The sequence below is a fragment of the Mustelus asterias genome, unplaced genomic scaffold (genome assembly GCF_964213995.1).
Source record: "Mustelus asterias unplaced genomic scaffold, sMusAst1.hap1.1 HAP1_SCAFFOLD_1418, whole genome shotgun sequence".
Classification (NCBI taxonomy): Eukaryota; Metazoa; Chordata; class Chondrichthyes; order Carcharhiniformes; family Triakidae; genus Mustelus; species Mustelus asterias.
Genome location: NW_027591363.1, coordinates 2818 through 25798, shown reverse-complemented (window position 1 = coordinate 25798; position 22981 = coordinate 2818). Strand labels below are relative to the sequence as shown.

The 22981-nt window shown below is 48.7% G+C and overlaps 1 protein-coding gene across 1 annotated transcript; it reads left to right on the top strand.

Moving 5' to 3' along the window:
- Positions 1 to 2829: 2829 nt before the first annotated feature.
- On the top strand, positions 2830 to 22300 carry LOC144488258 (potassium voltage-gated channel subfamily KQT member 2-like; the record flags this gene model as incomplete). The annotated part of the gene is made up of 11 exons (XM_078206294.1): positions 2830 to 2897; positions 3865 to 3946; positions 4374 to 4393; positions 4730 to 4820; positions 6597 to 6723; positions 8392 to 8567; positions 11070 to 11195; positions 12194 to 12304; positions 14498 to 14593; positions 15987 to 16081; positions 22232 to 22300. Coding segments are annotated over exons 1-11 (1061 nt in total), but the record flags the coding sequence as incomplete, so codon positions are not given.
- Between the last annotated feature and the right edge of the window lie 681 nt (positions 22301 to 22981).

Below are 22981 nucleotides of genomic sequence, written 5' to 3'. Positions count from 1 at the left end.
CATTGGCTGCAGATCATTATGGGACATTTTGAGGATGTGAGAGGCGCTATATAAATCCAGTTGTTTCTTCACCGAATCAATTTTAGATTCTAATCAAATTCTCGAGTTGGATGTCCCTCAGCTGATATACCTTCTATTGAACAGGCTTCCTGTTAGAAATAAAATGATGTGCAGAGATACCCTGTGTATTTGGGACATTTCCTTGTTTCCATTTGTCCTGTAACATTGGTTACCCTCGCTGGAGGATTGTGTCTAATTCTGGGCACCATAATTTCGGAAGGATGTCAAGGCCTTGGAGAGGGTACAGAGGAGATTTACCAGAATGTTATCAGGGTTGAGGGATGATTGTGTTAGGTGGAGTGATGGGAGCAGCTAGGATTGGAGCAAAGTGGAAGGGAGATCTAATGGATACATTTAAAAGCATGAAAGCTTCTGCCAGAGTAGATAACAAGGAGCTGTTTCCAGTTTCCAGAGTGGCACAGTGGTTAGCACTGCTGCCTCATAGCTCCAGGGACCTGGGTTTGATTCCAGGCTTGGGTGATTGTCTGCACATTCTCCCCATGTCTGCGTGGGTTTTCTCTGGGTGCTCCAGTTTCCTCCCACAGTCCAAAGATGTGTGTGATCGATTGATTGGCCATGTTAAATTGCCCTTTAGTGTCCCAGGATGCGTAGGTTAGGGGGATTAGTGGGGTAAGTATGTGGGGTGACGGGGATAGGGCCTGGGTGGGATTGTGGTCGATGCAGATTTGATGGTTGAATGGCCTCCTTCTGCACTGTAGGGATTCTATGGATTCTACGGTTACTGGATAGTTGGTAAACAGGGAACACAGAATTAAGATAATAGACATTAGAGCCAAAGGGGGAGACGAGAACTTCCTTTCCACAGCAAGTAGTTGATGATCTCGAATGCAGTGTCTGCTTGCAAACCCGAGAATAATATTCCAGAACACATTGGATAAATACTTAAGGAAACAAAAATCAGGGTTATGGGGAAAGGGGGGAGGCAATGGCCTAGTGATATTATTGCTGGACTATTAATCCAGAAACTCAGCTAATGTTCTGGGGACCGGGTTCAAATCCCACCATGGCAGCTGGTGGAATTTGAATTCAATAAAAAATATCTGGAATTAAGAATTTACGGATGACCTGAAGCCGTTGTCGATTGTCAGAAAAACCCATCTGGTTCACTAATGTCCTTTAGGGAAGGAAATCTGCCGTCCTTCCCTGGTCTGGCCTACATGTGACTCCAGAGCCACAGCAATGTGGTTGACTCTCAGCTGCCCTTGGGCAACTAGGGATGGGCAATTAATGCTGACCAGCCAGTGATGCCCATGTCCCATGAATGAGGCGACACGGTGGCACAGTGGTTAGCACTGCTGCCTCACAGCGTCAGGGATCCGGGTTCAATTCTGGGCTTACGTCACTATCTGTGTGGAGTTTGCACATTCTCCCCTTGTCTGCGTGGGTTTCCTCCGGGTGCTCCGGTTTCCTCCCACAGTCCAAAGATGTGTGGGTTAGGTGGATTGGCCGTGCTGAATTGCCCCTGGTGTCAGGAGGAATAGCAGGGTAAATATGTGGTGCTATGTGGATAGGGCCTGGGTGGGATTGTGGTCAGTGCAGACTCGATGGGCCAAATGGCCTCTTTCTGCACTGTAGGGATTCTATGATTCTATGAATAACGAAAAAGTAAGCCTCATTGGATAACTCTTTCAAAGAGCCAGCAGAGGCATAGAAGGCTGAATGGCCTTGAGTTGGAGAGAACAATAACAAGCTTGCACAGGAGTTGGGCTGTGAGGAAAATAAAAATCAGAATAAACTCTGCAGACCAGAAAGAAAATAGTTAAAGACAGCCTTCAGCTTTGAATAGAAGATTACACGGGTGTGAGGTGAAAGGCTGCACATTACCTCAAGATGAAATGTGAAAATGGGTGAATGGTTAATTTATAGCAGACATGGGAAAAAGCAGCTTCATTCGCAGAGTGATGAATGTTTGGAATAATTGATCAGGCGCAGCTGGAGAGGCAAAAGCTTTGAGCTTTTCAGGAAGACAATTGCTGATGACGAAGAGTTAATGCATTCAACCGTGGAGTTTGGATGGGTTGAATGACCTTTCTTAATCTCTTGTGTCTTTATATTTATAGAGAGAGTCAGGCTGCGTGTGGAGTGACAGCATAGACCAGTTTACAGAGAACAGAATGGGGACTGAGGCAACATGATGGGTTCAGGGAGCCGGTGATTGAAAAGCAGAGAAGTGTCTGAGGTTGTGGTGAAAAAGGAATAAAGCAATGTAGCCTTGGCATTGGCCACGTCAGAAAGCCGAGAAGCCAACAGGAACTGGATTGGACAGATAAAGAACTGAGTCACACAGTTCCAAATGGAGGATTGAAAAACATGGTATTTTAATAGAGTTATTATTTTAATTTTGATTTAAAAAGCAAAGGCCTCCATTTCCGTCGCACCTTTCATGATTTCACTTGTTCCAAAGCGATGTCAGCCAATTAGAAACTTCAACGTGCAATCGCTGTAAAGTAGGAAATGTTGCAGCCAATTAACACACAAGAAGTTCCCACCCAAACAGCAGTTTGATAATGACCAGATGCTGGGGGGGATTTTGCCCTCCTGTTTTTTTGGGGGCTGGTATTGACGGCAGGATTAGGAAATCCCACTGGTGTCCCATAACGTGGTTCGCACCAACAGGAATTCCCGTTCCGATTGTCCCCATCCGCCGCCAGTGACGTGACAGGTATCCCAGCATTCCCCATTTGAATAATGTAACTACCCGGTTTTTACGCCCGATAGCGCCCCCCCCATCCCCCCAACCACACCAACATGAGTGACAACAGGTGCCCCGCGGCACGGCGTGCAGCTGGTCAGCAGAACCTTCTGGAGGCACACAGGTGGGAGAGGGTGATGCCTGGGCATGGGGGTGAGAGGTGTTCTGTAGGGAGGAGTGTTAAAGTTTATTTATTAGTCACAAGTAAGGCTTACATTAACACCGCAATGAAGTTACTGTGAAATTCCCCTAGTTGCCCACACGCTGGCACCTGTTTGGGTCAATCCACCTCACCAGCACGTCTTTCAGACTGTGGGAGGAAACCGGAGCATCCGGAGGAAACCCACGCAGACATGGGGAGAACGTGCAAACTCCACACAGACTGTGACCCAAGTCAGGAATCGAACCCCGGGTCCATGGCGCTTTGAAGCAGCAGTGCTAATCACTGTGCCAACGTGCCGTCCCATCAATGGATGTTCCATGGGGCCGGAGGCAGAGGGCAGGGGGTTGTCTATGGAGAGGTTTTCCATGGGTGGGGGGGTGCCCGGTGGTGAAAGGTATTTTCAATTTTTTGTAAAGGGGAGCCCTTTAAAAGCTTTTGGGCATGGCTCTGTGGGCTTGTGAGAGCCACCCCTTCTTTTTTTTTGGCTTTACGGGACGGTAGGAAAAGCCGCCTTTGGGTCTACCATCTCTCCTCAACGGCTTGGTCCTAATGTTTAGAATATGGCCCCTGGTTCTAGAACCTTCAAACAGTGGAAACGGTTTATCTTTTTCCACCCTGTCCTTCCCGGTAAATATTTTGCAGACTCTATCAGATCACCCCTCAACCTTCTGAATTTGAGAGAATAAAGGCCTAACTTGTCTAATCTCTCCCGTAACTTAACCCCTGAAGTCCAGGTATCATTCTTGTAAACCTGTGTTGAACTCCCTCCAGGGTCAAAACATCCTTCCTAAGGTGTGGTGCCCATATCTGCTCACAGTGCTCTAAGTGCGGTCTAACTAGGGTTTTATACAACTGCAGCACAACAACTGCGTCCCTACACTCCAGCCCTTTACTCCATTTCTCTGAACTGGTTGTATTCTGTCACTAGAAGCCTAGGTACTCTCCAGTCAGAGCAAGCGGCTGGCTACAACCAACCTGACAAGCGCCTGAGAGCTCGCTCGGAGAGATCGGTATTGAGGAATAAAGAGAGGAAGAAAAGCCAATGGGACTAGGGAGGGAATTTTGGAACTCTGGGCGTAGGAAGTTGAAGGCACAGCCGCTAATGGTAGAACATTATATATGGCAGCACGGTGTCACAGTGGTTAGCACTGCTGCCTCACAGTGCCAGGGACCCGGGTTCAATTCCTGGCTTGGGTCACTGTCTGTGTGGAGTTTGCACGTTCTCCCCGTGTCTGCGTGGGTTTCCTCCGGGTGCTCCGGTTTCCTCCCACAGTCCAAAGATATGCTGGTTAGGGTGCATTGGCTGTGTTAAATTCTCCCTCTGTACCCGAACAGGCGCCGGAATGTGGTGACTAGGGGATTTTCACAGTGACTTCATTGCAGTGTTAATGTAAGCCTACTTGTGACTAATAAATAAACTTTAACAATTAAAATCAGAAGCTGAAATTGGAGGAATGGTGAGATCTGAGGGCGTTATCAGGGGCCGGAGGAGATTGCAAAGATAGGGAAGAGTGAGACATTTGGTTTGGATTTGAAAGCAAGAATGCGAATTATAAACTTGAGGTGTTGGCAGACAAATTTAATGATGATGCATGTCACGGTGGAATAGCGTACTGACACCTGATGACTGGCCTCAGGCACGGACTCCAAACCCTCGGTTGATTTTAGGAGTTTGATGATAATTCGGTGCAAGATGTTGCCTCATGGTTACCTGCTGTAGATTATGTTTATTTACATGTTATTTCCGATGAATTAGTAATTTTTGTTTCAATCTCCCGACTTGTATTTTGCAGTTTTTTACTGGTCTTCTCCTGTCTGGTGTTGTCAGTCTTCTCCACAATCAAGGAATATGAAAAGAGCTCAGAAGGGGCACTGTATATTCTGGTAAGTCATTTCCCTGTACCCATTGCCCACAATACCAGCTAACCGAGGGCAGGTCTGTTTAGACTCAGATGGTAGGTGAGGTAGCTACCTGCTGCAATCAGATAGCACAGGAGACCCCAGCAGCAGAATGGAAGTGTTTTTTATAGACAGGTAGCACCTTCCCTTCCTCTCACCCTATCTCACAACCCCGTCTGTCTCTACAAACACATCTTGTGGATCCACGTGAATCACCCATCCTTCAGATCGAAAAAGCAATCAAAAAAACTGTTGGAATCTTCGAGGTTTTTTAATTCATTCATGGGATGTGGGTGTCACTGGCTGGGTCAGCATTTATTGCCCTTTCAGAGGGCATTTAAGAGTCAACCACATTGCTGTGGCTCTGGAGTCACATGTAGGCCAGACCGGGTAAGGACGGCAGATTTCCTTCCCTAAAGGACATTAGTGAACTAGATGGGTTTTTCCGACAATCGACAATGGTTTCATGGGGATTTTTTGCTCACCCCTCGTTGCCCTTGAGAAGGTGGTAATGAACTGCCTTCTTGAACCTGAGGTGCAGATACATCCGCAGTGCTATTAGCGAGTGAATTCCAGGATTCTGACCCAGCGACAGTGAAGGAACGGCAATATATTTCCAAGTCAAGATGGTGAGGACTTGGTGGTGGTGTTCCCAGGTATCTGCTGCCCTTGTCCTTTTCAGTGCAAGTGATTGTGGGTTTGGAAGGTGCTGTCCTGCAGTGCATCTTGTAGATGGCATACATGACTGTTACTGTTCCTTGGTGGTGGAGGGATTGAATGTTTGTGGAAGGGGTAGCAATCAAGCGGCCTGCTTTGTCCTGGGTGGCGTCGAGCTTCTTGAGTGTTGTTGGAGCTGCACCCATCCAGGCAAGTGGGAAGTATTCCATCACACTCCTGACTTGTGCCTTGTAGATGGTGGGCAGGCTTAGGGGAGTCAGAAGGTGAGTTACTCACCGCACAATTCCAAGTCTTTAACCTGCTCTGGTAGCCACAGTATTTATATGGCTGGGTCCAGTTCAATTTCTGGTCAATGATAAGCCGCAGGATGTTGATAATGTCAGTGAATCTTGCCTGCTATGCTCCTGTAAGACATCTTGGAACTTTTTACTGCACTAAAGTACTATATAAATGCAAAGTTGTTGTTGGAGTTGTACAGGATCTTGTTCAAATCCCATCTGGAGTAACTGTGCTCAGTTCCGGTACCTCACCTCAAAGGAGATAAAGTTAAAGTTTATTTATTAGTCACACGCAAGGTGTACATTAACACTGCAATGAAGTTACTGTGAAATTCCCCTAGTTGCCACACTCCGGTGCCTGTTCGGGTACACTGAGGGAGAATTTAGCACGGCCAATGCACCCTAACCAGCACGTCTTTCAGACTGTGGGAAGAAACCGGAGCACCCGGAGGAAACCCACGCAGACACGGGGAGAACCTGCAGACTCCACACAGACAGTGACCCAAGCCAGGAATCGAACCCGGGGTCCCTGGCGCTGTGAGGCGGCAGCGCTAACCACTGTGCCACCCTGATGTGTTCTGATGGTAATAACGTCTCAAACCTGGTATCCTCCTTGTAAATTTGCTCTTTACAGTACCTTTAGTATTTTGATATTCTTTCTAGAATATGGAGGGCAGAACGGTACATTGCTCTAGTCTGGTCTATCCAAGCTTCTGTGGCCATTTGGAAGCCCAGATTTCAACTGCTGGATTCAGTGTGATCTGAGAGTTGTTGTACTCCTGCTTCCTCTCTCTCTCTCCCGCAGGAAATAGTGACGATCGTGGTGTTTGGTGTGGAGTATATAGTACGGATCTGGTCTGCAGGTTGCTGCTGTCGATACCGGGGATGGAGGGGCAGACTGAAGTTTGCACGGAAACCGTTCTGTGTGATCGGTGAGTGGGTGGGGACAAATATCCCTTTCCTCTGGAGGAAGCTGCTTCATTCTTAACCACACCCACCGTCTGCTGCCACATGATGGCTGCTGAGCCGCACAGGAAGATCCCAGGCCGAGCCCCCAGCCCCCGCTCAGAAGGGGCAGCCCTTACAACCCCTGGGGGCTGCCGAAATGAGAACCTTAGTATCCACGCTACCTGTTGTGGGGTGGTGGGGGGAGGTTTGTGGGGTGGTGGGGGGAGGTTTGTGGGGTGGTGGGGGGAGGTTTGTGGGGTGGTGGGGGGAGGTTGGGGTTAGACTCCAGGGTGCACCCTGGCACCTTCTCTGAGGGAAGCATTGTCCTGAGGTGTGATGCCAGTAATTTCTCTCCCCATGGGGTGGGGGTGGGGAGGGGTGGGTGGGGGTTGGGGGGGGGGTGGTGGGGGGAGGCTGGTGGGGCGCTTCTCCACGTCTTCGAGGGCGGGGTTTGGGGCAAATTTATTTTTAGCATAGATTGGGGCACCCTTCAAAGCTGGCACCCCGATCACTGTGGAGCCAGCCTTGCCAGCACTGTCAGATCCTGACCCCCCCCCCCACCCCCCCACCATCCCCGAGTGACGGTGTAAACCACACCCCAAGACTCTCTGTGCACCGAGTGCCGGAGAATCTGGAGAGAAAACTCGGTGCTGCAGCTGGAGGGATACGTGCTGCTTTTCTCACTATAAATCTGGGGGCAGTCCTTGTCTGTCTCTCACTCCCTCTCTCTCTGTGGCTGGATTTTCCAGCCATTTGCACTGTGGGATTTTCCAATCCTGCCGACGGCATGCCCCCTCTCTGGGTTTCACAGTGTCGAGGGGTCCATTCAACGGGAAATCCTGCTCACAATGGCAGGACCAGGAGATCCCACTGCTGGCCAATGGTGGCCGTGTCCCCCCCACCATGAAACACGTGATAGGTTAGACAGTAAATCCCACTCTGTCTCTGCCTCTCTGTCTCTCTGCTTGTCTCTCTCACTCACAGCTTGTCTCTCTCTGTCTTTCTGTCTCTGTGTCTCTCTGTCTCTCTCTCTCTCACAGCTTGTCTCTCTCTGTCTTTCTGTCTCTGTGTCTCTCTGGCTCTCTCTCTCTCACAGCTTGTCTCTCTCTGTCTTTGTCTCTCTCTGTCTCTCTGTCACCGTGTCTGCCTCTGTGTCTCTGTCTCTCTCTGTCTCTGTGTCTCTCTGGCTCTCTCTCTCTCTCTTTCTCTTTTCTTCGGGTGAATCCTGCTTTCAGTATCTGCTCCTATTTTATGAAGCTCCAACTAAGCTAACCTGTCCGACAAGGGCCCTGGTTAAACAAGCACACCACCCTAACCCTAATCACATTCCTCTCCAGAAGCTGCCAGCTTACCGCACTTACCCCTTGCTCCACAAGCTGCAACATTTAAAGCCCAAACTCAGGTGTTAACTTCACCCTGCTCAGAATGTCTCTTCATAATGTCCCCCCATCCCGACTGTAGTTACCAGCAGTGTGAGCCTCAACCTTTCCCAGTTTAAACCATATATGGAATGGAGTCCTGGTGTCGGAGAAGGGGATCAGTCAGGAATCAGGAGAACAGGGGAATACCTGACAGAAAGACTAAACTTTGGAATTGGAAGTTGATCTCAGTTCAGGATGGTAACTTTGTCTGAAATGACTTTCTCTGTCCAGACGTCATGGTTCTTGTCGCCTCGATTGCTGTCCTTGCCGCAGGGACACAGGGAAATGTCTTCGCCACATCGGCTCTGAGGAGTTTAAGGTTTCTGCAGATCTTACGAATGATTCGCATGGATCGGAGGGGAGGGACCTGGAAGCTGCTGGGATCGGTGGTCTACGCACACAGCAAGGTAACTGAGAGAGAGGAGCTGTAGGCAGGATTTGGGAATAAGAATGTAGGAAACGGGAATGGGTGGGAACCATTCAGCCCCTCAAACCTGACCTTCTCTCTTAACTCCATATCCCCGCCTGCCTCTCGTATCTTTTCATTTCCTGGTAGATGAAGAATCTGCCATTCTCAGTCACAGATACACCCAGTGACTGAGAATCCACTGAGGGAGAGAATTCCAAAGATTCACGACCAAGTGAAGAATCTTCCTCTCATCTCAGTCCGAAATGAGTCTCTCCTTATCCTGAGACTGTGACCCCATGTCCTAGATTCCCCAGCCAGGGGAAACAATCTCTCAGTGTCTGTCCTGTCAAACCCCTTCACAATCTTGTAGGTTTCAATGAGATCGCCTTTCGTTCTTCTAAACGCTGGCAAACGTGGACCCAATTAACTCAGCCTGTCATCATACATCAACCCTCTGATCCCAGGGACCAGTCTATTGAACCTCTGCTACTCTGGCTTCAATGCAAGAATGTTGCTTCCTTAGACATGGAGACTGTGCACAGGGTTCCCTTCATTCTGACCTGCTCAGAAAGAGAAAAGCGGCAGGTCGCTGGGTGCCTCTTAAAACTGGGTGAAAAAGGCCGACAAATGTTGGGAAGTGACTTGGCAGCGTCTGTGGAGAGAGGGACACACGGTTAACAGGTCAGATTATTCCCTGCCCTCATGGAGAGGGAGCTGGAAAGGGTGAGGCTGGAGGGAGCCACGTTGGAAGGGTTCACCATTGCAATCCTACCTCGTGGCCTGGGATGGGTGGGGAGGACAGTCAGCAGCCCACTCCAACTGGGTGGGCAGTAGATTACACCCTGTAAGGCCCAAATCGGGCCCATTTTCTGATGGAGACGGGATCATAGAATCCTACAGTGCAGAAGGAGGCCATTCGGCCCATCGAGTCTGCACCGACCACAATCCCACCCAGACCCTATCCCCATAACACTAGCTAATCCCCCTCATACTAAGGGGCAATTTAGCACAGCCAACCAACCTAACCCGCACATCTTTGGAGTGTGGGAGGAAACCGGAGCACCCGGAGGAAACCCACGCAGACACGGGGAGAATGTGCAAACTCCACACAGACAGTGACCCAAGCCGGGAATCGAACCCGGGTCCCTGGTGCTGTGAGGCAGGAGTGCTAACCACTGTGCCATCGTGCTGACCATCTTTCTGTTGGGGCTGCCAGCGGTGAGCAGAACCTGCCAGCTCACTGGAGGTAGTGTTCTCATGGCGGGTTGCTCTCCCCCTCCTGCCAGCTGTGTTTGCCGGTATGACGGTGGCCTCACTGGGTCCCCACGCACACCAGCAACTCCAACCTCTGCCAGGGAGGCTCCTGTCTGTCTAAAATCTCAGGCATCCTGATTGGCCCTTCTGCCCCTGCACGGAGGGGCAGGGCTCGGATGCCACCTGGGTCGGAATCTACACCTGGTCCCAACATCTGATCCTGCGCCCGCCTGAAATTTCAGCCCAACCTAGAGGAAGCATTCAGCTGAAGAGGACAACCTTTGCTTTGGTTCCTCCCCGGTGAATTTCCTCCTGTCGAACTCCATGGGTGGGATTTTCCATGCTCCCCGCAGTGTGTTTCACGGTGGGGGAGGTGGCCTGCCATTGGCCGGTGGCGGGATCTTCCAGTCCTGCCGCTGTCAATGAGGATTCCAGTTACTTGCTGGCGGGCGACCGGAAAATTCTGGCCAATCTCTTCCTCAGATTTTTAACTGTGTGTACGTGAAAGTCGATTAAAATCAGGTGTTAGTGTTGGTTGCGAATGTCCATGAACTTGGCCAGGGAACAATCCTTTGTTCCTGTGCAGTATGGGCTATTTGACTTTGGAAGTCCTGTCCTTAAAGAGGCACTTTCCAGCAAGAGTTCAGCAGGAGGGCGCATATCTGGTGTCCCCCCCCCCCCCCCCCCCCCCCCCGGCCCTCTCTCCCCCCCCCCCCCCCCCCCCCAAACCTTTCCCTCACATAGTAACACTGCCACCAGTTATAAGTCCCACTCCAGAGAATTCAATCCAAAATTCAGGCTGACGAACTTGGACATTATTGGGCAGCACAGTTTGAGCTGTTTTCTCTTGGTTTCTCTACGAGGAATGTGAGAGATTCCTCGAAACTGGTTTGATGAAGAGAAGGAATATTCTCACATCGATCCCGGGGTCAATGATCAATTGCTCATGATAAAGACAGATCATTTAGTCATTTACCGCTGTTTGTGGGAGTTTGCTGTGCACAAATTGTTTGCCTTGTTTCCTACATCACGGCAGTTACTACCCTTCATGAAATGCTGAATTGGCTTTGTGGCGTTTTGGGGCAGTCTGAGATTGTGAAAGTTGCTTTATAAATGCCAGTCTTTTTTTCTCTCTCCATGTCTCATGTCTTACCTCCTTGATTCTCACTTCACAGTTCCAGCCGTTTGTCTTGTTTCTACCCTCTCTCACTCCCTCTATCTCCTCGCTGTGCCCACTGCCTTTCAGGAGCTGATTACTGCCTGGTACATCGGATTTCTCTGCCTCATTCTCGCCTCCTTCCTGGTCTACCTCGCGGAGAAAGATGACAATAAAGAGTTTGCAACGTACGCGGATGCCCTTTGGTGGGGTTTGGTGAGTGGCTTCATTCTGTCAAATACGGGGCTCAAGGTTCTGAACCTCCATCAATATTCACTGAATGTTCCTGGGTGGACGGTACTGGTCACTGAGTCCCAGTCAATGAGTTCTGGTCACTGGGTCCCAGTCAGTGGATCCTGGTCAGTGGATCCCGGTCAGTGGATCCCGGTCAGTGGGTCCCGGTCAGTGGGTCCCGGTCAGTGGGTCGCGGTCAGTGGGTTCCGGTCAGTGGGTCCCGGTCAGTGGACTCTAGTCAGTGGGTCCCGGTCAGTGAGCTCTGGTCAGTGAGTCTTGGTCAGTGGGTCCTGGTCAATGAGTTCTGGTCAGTGAGTCCCGGTCAGTGAGTTCTGGTCAGTGAGTCCTGGTTAGTGGGCCTTGGTCAGTGGACTCTGGTCAGTGGGCTTTGTGCGGACGGTGCTGGGTTGGTGGTACTGGGCAGTGAGTGAGTCTCCTCAATTGTAAAACTAATTCAGAAAATCACTGCCCATGTTGAGTGCCTGAACATCACTGTCTGACAGAAGTTGGCACAGTTTAGGCGTTGTTCAGTCTAAGATGTATGAGTCCAAATTAAATTTGCTGATTGAGGAGAGAATAGCAGCTAACAGTTTAGCTCCTACACTCCCAGCACCCGCTTCCAGCTATGTCCACTTTGCCAGCTCCATCTCCTTGCTCAGATACCACCTCAGAAATGTTCTTTTCGATGAGCTGTGGTCCTTTCCCTGAACCTCCTTCGTTAGTTTATTCTTGGGGTGTGAGTGTTTCTGGAAATGCCAGTACTTGTTGCCCTGGGTAGGTCGTGGCTTTCTTTCTGGTTTGACACAACTGAGTAGCTTGCTTGACCATTCATCCATTTTGGTGTGAGACTGGAGTCACAAAGATTGGGTAATGAGGCGGGAGCTTTCCTTCCCTAAAGGGCATCAGACAAACGGTTGGGATTTTTACGCTAATTCAACAGCTTCATTGGACACTTTTATGACGTTAGTTTTTCTCCACAGATCACCCTGACGACCATTGGATACGGCGACAAGTTTCCAATCACCTGGAATGGGCGACTCCTGGCCGCAACCTTTACTCTCATCGGGGTCTCTTTCTTTGCACTGCCAGCGGTAAGTACACGGTGGGTGGAGGGGTGCCTGAAATCAACTGGATCCTAACCTCCCACCCCCTCCCACAGCCAGATCCCGACCTCCTCCATCTAGAAGGACAAGGGCAGCGGAGACCTGGGGAGCCCTGTGACCTCTGAGTTCCCCTCCGTGTCATGTATACACTTATAATGGATTCTCTTTCATTGTCACTGGGTCAAAATCCCGGCACGGAGCCGAGAGGGAAACAGTTTAAAGGAGGGATAGGAAAAGGAATGAATGAAGAAAAGTATTATAGAAAAAGTGGAAGGAGAGATCGTGATCATTGAACAGCCTGATCGGTGTCAGTGTCATTAGTTCGAGGGGATGAGTGGGAAGACTGTGGATGGGATTGATTGTCTAACATTTTGGGAACTCTATGATGTAATTGTTTTTGATTAGGTTTGACTGTCAGGGGTAAGCCTGGCTGAGTGAGTCACACGCACATTCAGACTTAAAAATATGGAATTAAAATGTAATCTTTTTTAGGACTTTGACTCACCAAAATTAGAATTTGGGACATTGAATTACCAGCACTGGGTGGGTATCATGACAGGTCATCGTGCTTTTCAGTTCTAGAACTTTGTTTTTCCCCAATCTCTAGCCAACGAGATTAATGAGATGACAACAGAAGCAGCATGGTAGAGGCATGGGGTGAGTGGTTGGTGATGTCTCCGAGGCTTATTCTGCACCTATGCCAGTCTACACTTCCTTATTAAAATATGGACATCGAAACAAACGTACAAATTCTAGCAGAGTAGGCCATTCGGCCCCCCGAGCTGCACCATTCTATAGGATCACGGCTGGTCTGATTGTGGCCTCAACTCCACATTCCAGCTGTCGCTGATAACCTTTGACTCCCTTGTTAGTCAAGAATCTATCTACCTCTGCCTTAAAATTCTATTGGCCCGGCCTCCACCGCTCTCTGTGGAAGAAGGTTCAACACATTCCCGCTCCTCTGAGGGGGAGAAAGAAATTCTCCTCATCTCTGCCTTAAATGAGGGACCCCTCATTTTTAAATTGTGTCCTCTGGTTCCAGTCTCTTCCACAAGGGGAAACATCCTTTCAGCATCCACCCTGTCAAGGATCTTCTGTCTTTCAAAACAATTACCTCTCGTTAACCAAAGGAGAAAACGCTGGAAAATCTCAGCAAGTCTGGCAGCATCTATAAGGAGAGAAAAGAGCTGACGTTTCGAGTCCAGGTGATCCTTCTCTGTTGTGTTGATGAGTGCAGAGGTTCTGGCCTCTGATCGGCCAACAGCTTTGGTGGGCAAAACGTCATCTTCCACGATGCTCTGACTGGGAGAAAAGCCACTGCTGTCCACCTAACTGCCTGACAAAGGGTCATCCGGACTCGAAACATCAGCTCTTTTCTCTCCTTCCAGAAGCTGCCAGACCTGCCGAGATTTTCCAGCGTTTTCTCTTTTGGTTTCAGATTCCAGCATCCGCAGTGATTTGCTTTTATCCACCTCTCGTTCAGATGAACTTTGACTCGGTTGACAAGCCTATCTCGAGAGCCCGCACAGACTCTGCCTCTGAGCTTCACTGGACATCTTGGCCACAGAGCTCACTTCAGCCACCAATCCTCAATGGTAGAGTCCTTTCTTTTGGGCCTTTGTCGTTAGCTCCGAGCTACAGCTCTGCACTTGCTGAACTGAGAGGCCACTGAAATGTAGGAACAGGATGAGGCCATTCAGCCCATTAAGTCAGCACGGTGGCACAGTGGTTAGCACTGCTGCCTCACAACGCCTGGGACCCGGGTTCAGTTCTCTTGGGGCACTGTCTGTGTGGAGTTTGCACATTCTCCCCGTGTCTTTGTGGGTTTTCTCCGGGTGCTCCAATTTCCTCCCACAGACAGAAAGATGTGCTGGTTAGGTGCTTTGGCCGTGCTAAATTCTCCCTCAGTGTACCCGAACAGGTGCCGGAGTGTGGCGACTAGGGGATTTTCACAGTAACTTCATTGCAATGTTAATGTAAGCCAACTTGTGACACTAATAAATAAACATTTTAAAAGTCTCTTCCACCATTCAGCGAGACTATGCCGGACCTGTATCTCAACTCCATCTACCCTCCTCAGCTCCTGTTCCCTTAATGCTCTCACTGAACCTATCAGGTGTGCTGTTGAAATTGGAGACCATGCAAGCGGTTTTTCTGATGTTCCTGTCTTCTGATTTCCAGGGAATTCTCGGCTCTGGTTTTGCTCTGAAAGTTCAGGAGCAACATCGTCAGAAACACTTTGAGAAACGGCGGAATCCTGCGGCTGGACTCATCCAGGTAACGCAGACCGGTCTCCATGGTTACTGGGGAAAGGTGAAAGGGCACCGGGCAGGAGGGGATCAGTATCTGCATCAGGAAATAACAGGAGGAATTCTCCAAAATAATGGCCAAGTGTTGTCCCTCGGTGCGACACACGGTGCGATTCCCACCGGGTCAATCACCGTGTTCCCAACCGCAACCCTCCCCCACTGAGTCATTATTCTGAAGGGTGGGGGTGTGATTCGCACCGTGAATGAGAGGGGTGTGGCCCAAAGACACCAGCAAGGCCTTGTCCTCAGATCGGGCACGGGCATCTCAAACTGAGGTTACAAAAAGCCTGACTCCCGCCTCCCCCACCCCCCCGCCCCACCACCGCCAACCCGACCCCACCCTCCCCACCATCCCCGCAATCTCCACCATCAAGACTGTCCCTCTCAATGTCTGGCATCAGCCATGCCCCCCCCACCTCCCCCAACCCAATGCCAGTATTAGAGCCCCCTCCGGCGTCCCCACCCTCCCCCAATGCTGATACCAGTGGCCCCTCCTCACCCTTCCCAACAGCACTATCAGGGACCCCCCCCCCCACCACCAACGCCGGTGTCAAGGCCCCTCCCCCCCACGTCGGTATCAGCATCCCCCTCACATGAACAACATCCCACTATAGGGGTCGCCAGAGGTCCTGCCCCTCCAGGCCCTGCCCCTTGGCAGTGCCAGTGTGCCGGGGTGGGGAGTGCCAGGCTGCTGTCCAGCCATATCTCTGACCACCCAGGGCTGCAATGGCCTCCGAACCCCTGGCGGGATCATCACATCTGCTCTGTTTTTGGGGTTGAGTGGTGATTTCCCCCTCGCCAGTGAGTGGGAGCATTTCGCTTTCCCAGAGAATCCGGCTCAAAGCCGGATTTTGAATATTTTTAAATCATGGTTAGTGTATTCTAATCGAGTTCCCGCCCTGGCTAGGATTACATCGCCAGCTGCGCGGGGGTGAGGGGAGAATCACAAAGCGAGATCTCCCCGCCACAAATCCCATTCAGGCGCCTCTGGCGAGAGAGCCCGGCCTGTGCGGGATTGTGCCAGGGGGCCTGGAGAATGACCCCACTCTCATTGAGAATTCGCACTGGTGGAATCCACATGGCACACCAAGGTTGGAGAGCCAGTTTTGAATGCTGAACCTCCTGTCCCTCGGAAAGAGCGCTTTGATAGTCGGATTGTTGAAGCTGTGGCCTCGCTGAGAGGGAATCGGAACTCCCAGTTTGAACAGGACATTTCTCGGGCGCTGGTTTGGCAGCAGCTCAACAGCAGAATTGGCTGGAACCAAGGCAGCGGCTTCACCAAGGAAGAAATTAGAAACCAAAACTGTCAAATTCGGATACGTCTGAAGAATAATCTGACCTTTATGTTTCCCCTTATCCAGGCATCCTGGCGATATTACTCAACCAGTCTGAATCGATCGGACCTGCATGCCACGTGGCAATGCTTTGAACAGACATTGACCGTTCCAATGTATAGGTAAGTGTGGAGACAATTCCTCCCCGTCCCCAACATCAAGAACAGATTTGGTTTTTATAATTTAATTTAATTTATTGATTTAATTTCAAATTTCTTTTATTTCCTTCCATTTTAGTTCAGTTCCACACAAGTTTGTTTTTGCTCCATCTCTTCACTGTAGTGTCAGTGCCGTTGTCATGCAGGTATGTGTTTCCATAGAAACGTGGATTGCCTGCGTGAGGCTTTGTGATAAGTGGCACTTGGACAAGCAGGTATATTGTGTGTGTCTGTGTCGCTGTGCCGTGTGTGTGTGTGTGGCTTTTGGGAGAAAAATCTCTTTTGCCGGAGAACACAGAATCTCCTCTACAACAATGTCAACGCATAAACGTGGTGATTTTCATCGCTTCCTGTCCCCAGCCCCAGCCTGGCAGGGCGTTCAGGGGTTTTGCCTGACAGGGGAACGGAGAACCTGGGGGTCACCATCTCGGCCATTTCGAACTGAGATGAGAATTTGCTTTCACTCAAATGGCAGCGGTTGTTTAGAATTCTCCACCCCAGAGGGTTGTGGTATTGTTGCTGAGTATATCAAAGTGGTTAACACTGCTGCCTCACAGCGCTGCTACGACGCGGAGGTGATGTGATCCTCTGCGCAATTTTGGAACCATCCAAAGAGATATACCTTGCCTCGTAACCTTGTACGAAAGTGCGTGAGGCAATAGGAAGCTACTGGTGTTGGTAAATTAAAGCAGGATCTGACACTCTCTATCGTGAACAATTAACAGGTCTTTATTTTAAAATTGGTGACAACCTTATTAAAACAATTAACAAACTGAATAAAATCCCAATAGAATACTGTTCGAATATTACAAGACTCATTCAGAAATAATAAAATAAATCCTTATAGAATATAGTCACTCTTAAATAATATAACACCAGGCGTCTGTTGGAAGAATGAACTTTCTTTTGATGCTTCCGTCTGGAACACTTTCTGAGTTGGTATTTCTTTCTCTTTAGCTGGTGATTTTCTGAAGATATATATATATAAAAACTGCAGGATTCGATATGAGACCCTTGCCTCTCCCTCCTTCCGACTAAAGAGTTGGCAAGCTTACACTAACCATTATTCCCTCTTATCCAGGTTTATATACCTGGAATTACTTCACAGCATTCCTGCGATCTGAGTGACTTGAGGCTGTTAACAAACCTCACATTTGAATTCCATTGGTCCTGTGCCTCTGCGTACCTGCTTTAAACTCATTGGTCCAATTCAAAAGCCTGCTTTGCTATGAATACTGACTGCTAAGTTTTGACACCAATGTTTTGAAAGCTGTTTCTGCAGCTTGCTCTCTGCAATTTAAAAACCCAAGCACAAAGACATCTGCTTTTTTTAAAGAGACGCCGCGATATGATTTCTTCTTTTGGTTTCAGCATTTCTTTTCAATATTTACATTTGTCAAACGCCACATTTTTAACCTTATATATGCAACTTCATAACAGCGCCTGGGACCTGGGTTCGATTCCCGGTTTGGGTCTGCACGTTCTCCCTGTGACTGCGTGGGTTTCCTCCGGTTGCTCCGGTTTCCTCCCAAAGATGTGCAGGTTAGGTGGATTGGCCATGGGAAATGTGTGCCGTTACGGGATAGGGTGGCGGAGAGGGCCTGGGTAAGATACTCTATCAGAGAGTCGGTGCAGACTTCATGGGCTGAATAGCTTCTTTCTTCATGATGATTCTATGAAATTGATAGATAGATCTTTGGGCACTAAAAGAGAATCGGGATCTGGGAATAGCGCAGGAGCTTAGAGTTGAGATGAATCACCAAGATCTGATTAAGTGGGGCTGAATGACTTGCTGTTTGCCTTGTTAGAACATAGAACATTACAGTGCAGTACAGGCCCTTCGGCCCTCGATGTTGCGCCGACCAGTGAAACCAATCTAAAGCCCATCTAACCTACACTATTCCAATATCATCCATATGTTTATTCAATGATCATTTAAATGCCCTTAATGTTGGCGAGTCCACTACTGCTGCAGGCAGGGCATTCCATGTCCTTACTACTCTCTGAGTGAAGAACCTACCTCTGACATCTGTCCGATATCTATCACCCCTCAATTTAAAGCTATGTCCCCTTGTGCTAGCCATCACCATCCGAGGTAAAAGGCTCTCACTATCCACCCTATCTAATCCTCTGATCATCTTATATGCCTCTATTAAGTCACCTCTTAACCTTCTTCTCTCTAACGAAAACAACCTCAAGTCCTCAGCCTTTCCTCATAAGACCTTCCCACCATACCAGGCAACATCCTGGTAAATCTCCCCTGCACCTTTTCCAATGCTTCCACATCCTTCCTATAATGCGGTGACCAGACCTGTACACAATACTCCAAGTGCGGCTGCACCAGAGTTTTGTACAGCTGCAACATGACCTCCTGGCTCCGAAACTCAATCCCTCTACCAATAAAAGCTAACACTCCGTATGCCTTCTTAACAACCCTATCAACCTGGGTGCCAACTTTCAGGGATCTATGCACATGGACACCGAGATCTCTCTCTTCATCCACACTACCAAGTATCTTACCATTAGCCCAGTACTCTGTAATCCTGTTACTCCTTCCAAAGTGAATCACCTCATATTTTTCCGTATTAAACTCCATTTGCCACCTCTCAGCCCAGCACTGCAGCTTATCTATGTCCCTCTGTAACCTGCAACAACCTTCCGCACTGTCCACAACTCCACCGACTTTAGTGTCATCTGCAAATTTACTAACCCATCCTTCTACACCCTCATCCTTTCTAGAATTATTCCTTTCTAGATGATTATAAATCCTATCTCTTAGAATCCTTTCCAAAACTTTGCCCACAACAGAAGTAAGGCTCACCGGTCTATAATTACCAGGGTTGTCCCTACTTCCCTTCTTGAACAAGGGGACAACATTTGCTATCCTCCAGTCTTCTGGCACTATTCCTGTAGACAATGACGACATAAAGATCAAAGCCAAAGGCTCTGCAATCTCCTCCCTAGCCTCCCAGAGAATCCTGGGATAAATCCCATCCGGCCCAGGGGACTTATCTATTTTCACACTTTCCAGAATTGCTAACACCTCCTCCTTATTAACCTCAATCCCTCAATGTGGGATGTTTCTCACATCTTTATGTTCTTGATGTGATCCCACCATCCTTCACCGTAGGCTCTATCCAAAACTGGGTGGGGTCCTGATTTACTGCGGGAAGCTGCAGCCAGATGATATCATGACACCGAAACACCGTTTGGAGGAAAGAAAATGTTTGGCAGTTTCACTGAGCCAAACCCAACAGTGGGAGCTGGTGGAGAGAGATCAGAATGGCTCACGGTGAATGGGCGGCACGGTGGCACAGTGGTTAGCGCTGCTGTTTCACAGCACCAGGGACGCGAGTTCGATTCCTGACTTGGGTCACTGTCTGTGCGGAGTCTGCACATTCTCCCCGTGTTTACGTGGGTTTCCTCCGGGTGCTCCGGTTTCCTTCCGCATTCTGAAAGACGTGCTGGTTAGGGCGCATTGACCCGAATAGGCGCCGGAGTGTGGCGACTAGGGAAATTTCACAGTAACTTCATTGCAGTGTTAATGTAAGCCTCTTGTGACTAATAAATAAACTTTGAAAATTTATAAACCACATTCTTTGAGTTAAAGAGAAGACCATTCTTTGGACATATTCCTGGAATTTTCATCACATGACCAGCAAACCCCGCCTCCATGACACAAGCAGGGCCATCATTGAGCAGGTGATTGGTTTCCTCAGAGTAAGTTTCAGATGCCTGGATGGATCTGGAGGATTTTTCCAGCGTGCTCCTTCGACAGGGTAATGTTTGTTTGCTGTGCCCTCCACACCTGCCCCTCCAGAGAGAGGATCCCATATTGAGAGAGGAGTCAAGAGAGACCATCCATTGGTCTGATGAGCGAATAGAGGAAGTGAAGGGGGTCACCAGCATGGCCAGATGTGCAAGGCCCTGCCGGGGAACATCTGGATGGGTGTGGAATAAGGGCGACTCTAATCTTCCGGAGATTCCAGTAAAGCTGTCCATTGAAACACCTTCTCATCTTGTCCACTGTTTCCTCCTTCTCCCTCCATCATCATCCCCTCTTTCAACAACTCCCATCCAAATCTGTTACTCTCCTGGTTTATAATTTTACACACTCAAATGAGAACACTCGTGGAATCCATCTCCATCTATTATTCTCTCTCTTTCGGTACTCTGCCCTAAGAGGGTGCTTCTGCCTATGGCCTCCATGTTAATCTCATTCTTGGATCATTTTCGTTTGTGGTTCATTTGCAAGGTCCTTTAGAAAGATTGTTCTTTGTCTACCTCGATCCCTTTTACAATTGATTATTCCCCTCAACACCAGATTTGTAAATCATGATTCCTTATCATGTGCTCTTGAAACTCTCACTGTCTCTTCCTGATCTTGGTCAGACCTTACTCGGCTTTCTTCATTGGTAGTGTGACTTGCCCAAGATAGGATGAGGAGGCTTTCCACATCCTCGATGAATGTTCTTCTCCATAATAGAGCCTCACTCACACTAGAAGATTGTACGAGGTCATTGAGATATATCCAGGTTCTCTCGATGACCCTAAGGCAGTTAATTCCCGCTGTGACCTCTGACCAAGCTGCTTTGTTCAGCCTGCGAGCTGTTCTCCTCCTGTCAGCTGGCATGTGGATCGCCCGGCTGGCACTTACAGCACGGGGGAGGCCTCACAGCGAATCATCCATCGAACCTTGAGGTCATCGTTTTGTCCTGGCCATTACCTCTCTCTTTCCTCTTGTCCATTTGAGAATTAACAGCCTGATGCTCTCTACCTGCCCAGAAACCTCTGGGTTCTGCTGGAAATGCATTTGTTTTTTTTCTTGCCTGCTTAAGTTCCTGAAATTTTCCCATCAGTAAAAACATACACGAGTGAAGATAAATTGGCACTCACCCGTGTCAATACTTCCAGATACTTACAGACAGCGCCAGGAACTTCTCCCCTTTGAGAGAACATTTATCCCTGGTGCCTGGGGTCCCTTTAAATAAATGTTATTTAAATAAATGGATTGCAGCGATTCAAGAAGGCAGCTCACCACCACCTTCTCATGGGCAACTAGGGATGGGCAATAAACCTTGGCCAGTTAGCGACACCCATGTCTCAGAAATGAATTTTAAAAATGGCCTCTCAGGACACACCCTGCCAGCTGGATGCCCGGATGTCCCTCCCTCCATGGCCAATTGGGCAAGCAGCACATGTTGAAGAAACCCCATTGGCTGAAAGCCCAGACGATGGCTGTTAATTGGCCGATTGTTGTATTATCACACATCTCTCAAGGTGCGGGGATCACTGCCATGGATAATGTTCTGCCCAATGCCCCTTTCCAGTAACCCAGGGATGCTGCATGCTGAATTAACAACCTTATTGTTGTGTCCTCCCACCTTCATAGATAAGTGTCACATTGAGCTTTATATATATTTATATAGTTTATTAAGGCTTTTTATTTAACATAGAACCTTTTCAACTCACTGGGTGGCACCCAGAAATTTCTTGTCTCTGTCCTGTTTTGAAGCGTAAGTGTCTTGTGCTAATCAAGACAAAATAAAGTGAAAAGCTTAACAGTTGTACTTTTTTAACCAAACACAGCATTGATTTTCTTGCATTCCTTTCATACTTGCTTCATTAAAAATTTATTCTGAGGCGGCGGCCATTGCTGGGAAGACTGATGGTCATCACCCATCTCCAGGTGCCCCTTTGAAGAGGTGGTAGTGAGCTGCCCTCTTGAGCTGGCATTTTGATAAATTAAGGTTAAAAGCTAGCCACGATGGTCTGGGACCGGAATCACAAAGACCCGGACTGGGTAAGGATGGAACATTTCCTTTCTGAAAGGGCTTTCGTGAACCAGTTGGAACCAGTTGGGTTTTAACAACAATCTGACGGCTCATTTCACTTTATTTCTAGGTTTTTCTTTAACTGGTTATCAAATTCTCAAACCGATGAGTTTTGAATTCCTTCCCTAACAACTGAAAGCTGATGTTCTGCAAAGGCAGAGATATGTCACAGAGCCAGCTGAGAGAGAGAGTTTAGCTGCAATCTGTTAGCTTAAGTGCTGGTTGTCGATGTGTCTTTTGTTCAAACCAACATGGTTGCTTGTGTGTGCTGTTGCTGCAGGCTGATTCCTCCACTCAACCAGCTTGACTTACTACGGAACCTCAAGAGCAAATCAGGACTCACTTTCAGGTATGGAATATGTCTGCTTGCAACATCAGCCATTTTGTTACAACTTCAGATAGCCCAAGAACACCACATGGTGCAGAGTTATTCTGAGGGCAGGTTGCAGAGTCTTTTTGATTTGATTTATTATTGTATTGGGATACAGTGAAAAGTATTGTTTCTTGCGCACTATACAGACAAAGCATACCATTCATAGAGTACAAAGGGGAGAAGGAAAGGAGAGGGTGCAGAATATTGTGTTACAGTCACAGCTGGGGTGTAGAGAAAGGTCATCTTAATATATGGTAGGTCCATTCAAAAGTATTCCCTTGAGTTTTGAATGCTCAGGGTTGCTTTAACTGAAGTGCTAGAACAAAGACCGAGAAAAGTACAGCACAGGAACAGGCCCTTCGTCCCCCCAAGCCTGCGCCGATCATGATGCACTAATTAAACTTTTTTAAAAAACCTTCTGCTCTTACTCGGTCCGTATCCCTCTATTCCCTGCCTATTCATGGACCCATCCAGATGCCTCTTAAATGTTGCTAATGTGCCTGCTTCCACCACCTCCTCTGGCAGCGCGTTCCAGGCACCCACCCCCCTCTGCGTGAAAAATTTCCCCGCACATCTCCCTTAAACCTTCCCCCTCTCGCCTTGAGCCTGTGCCCCCTTGTAATTGACACTTCCACCCTTGACTATCCACCCTGTCTG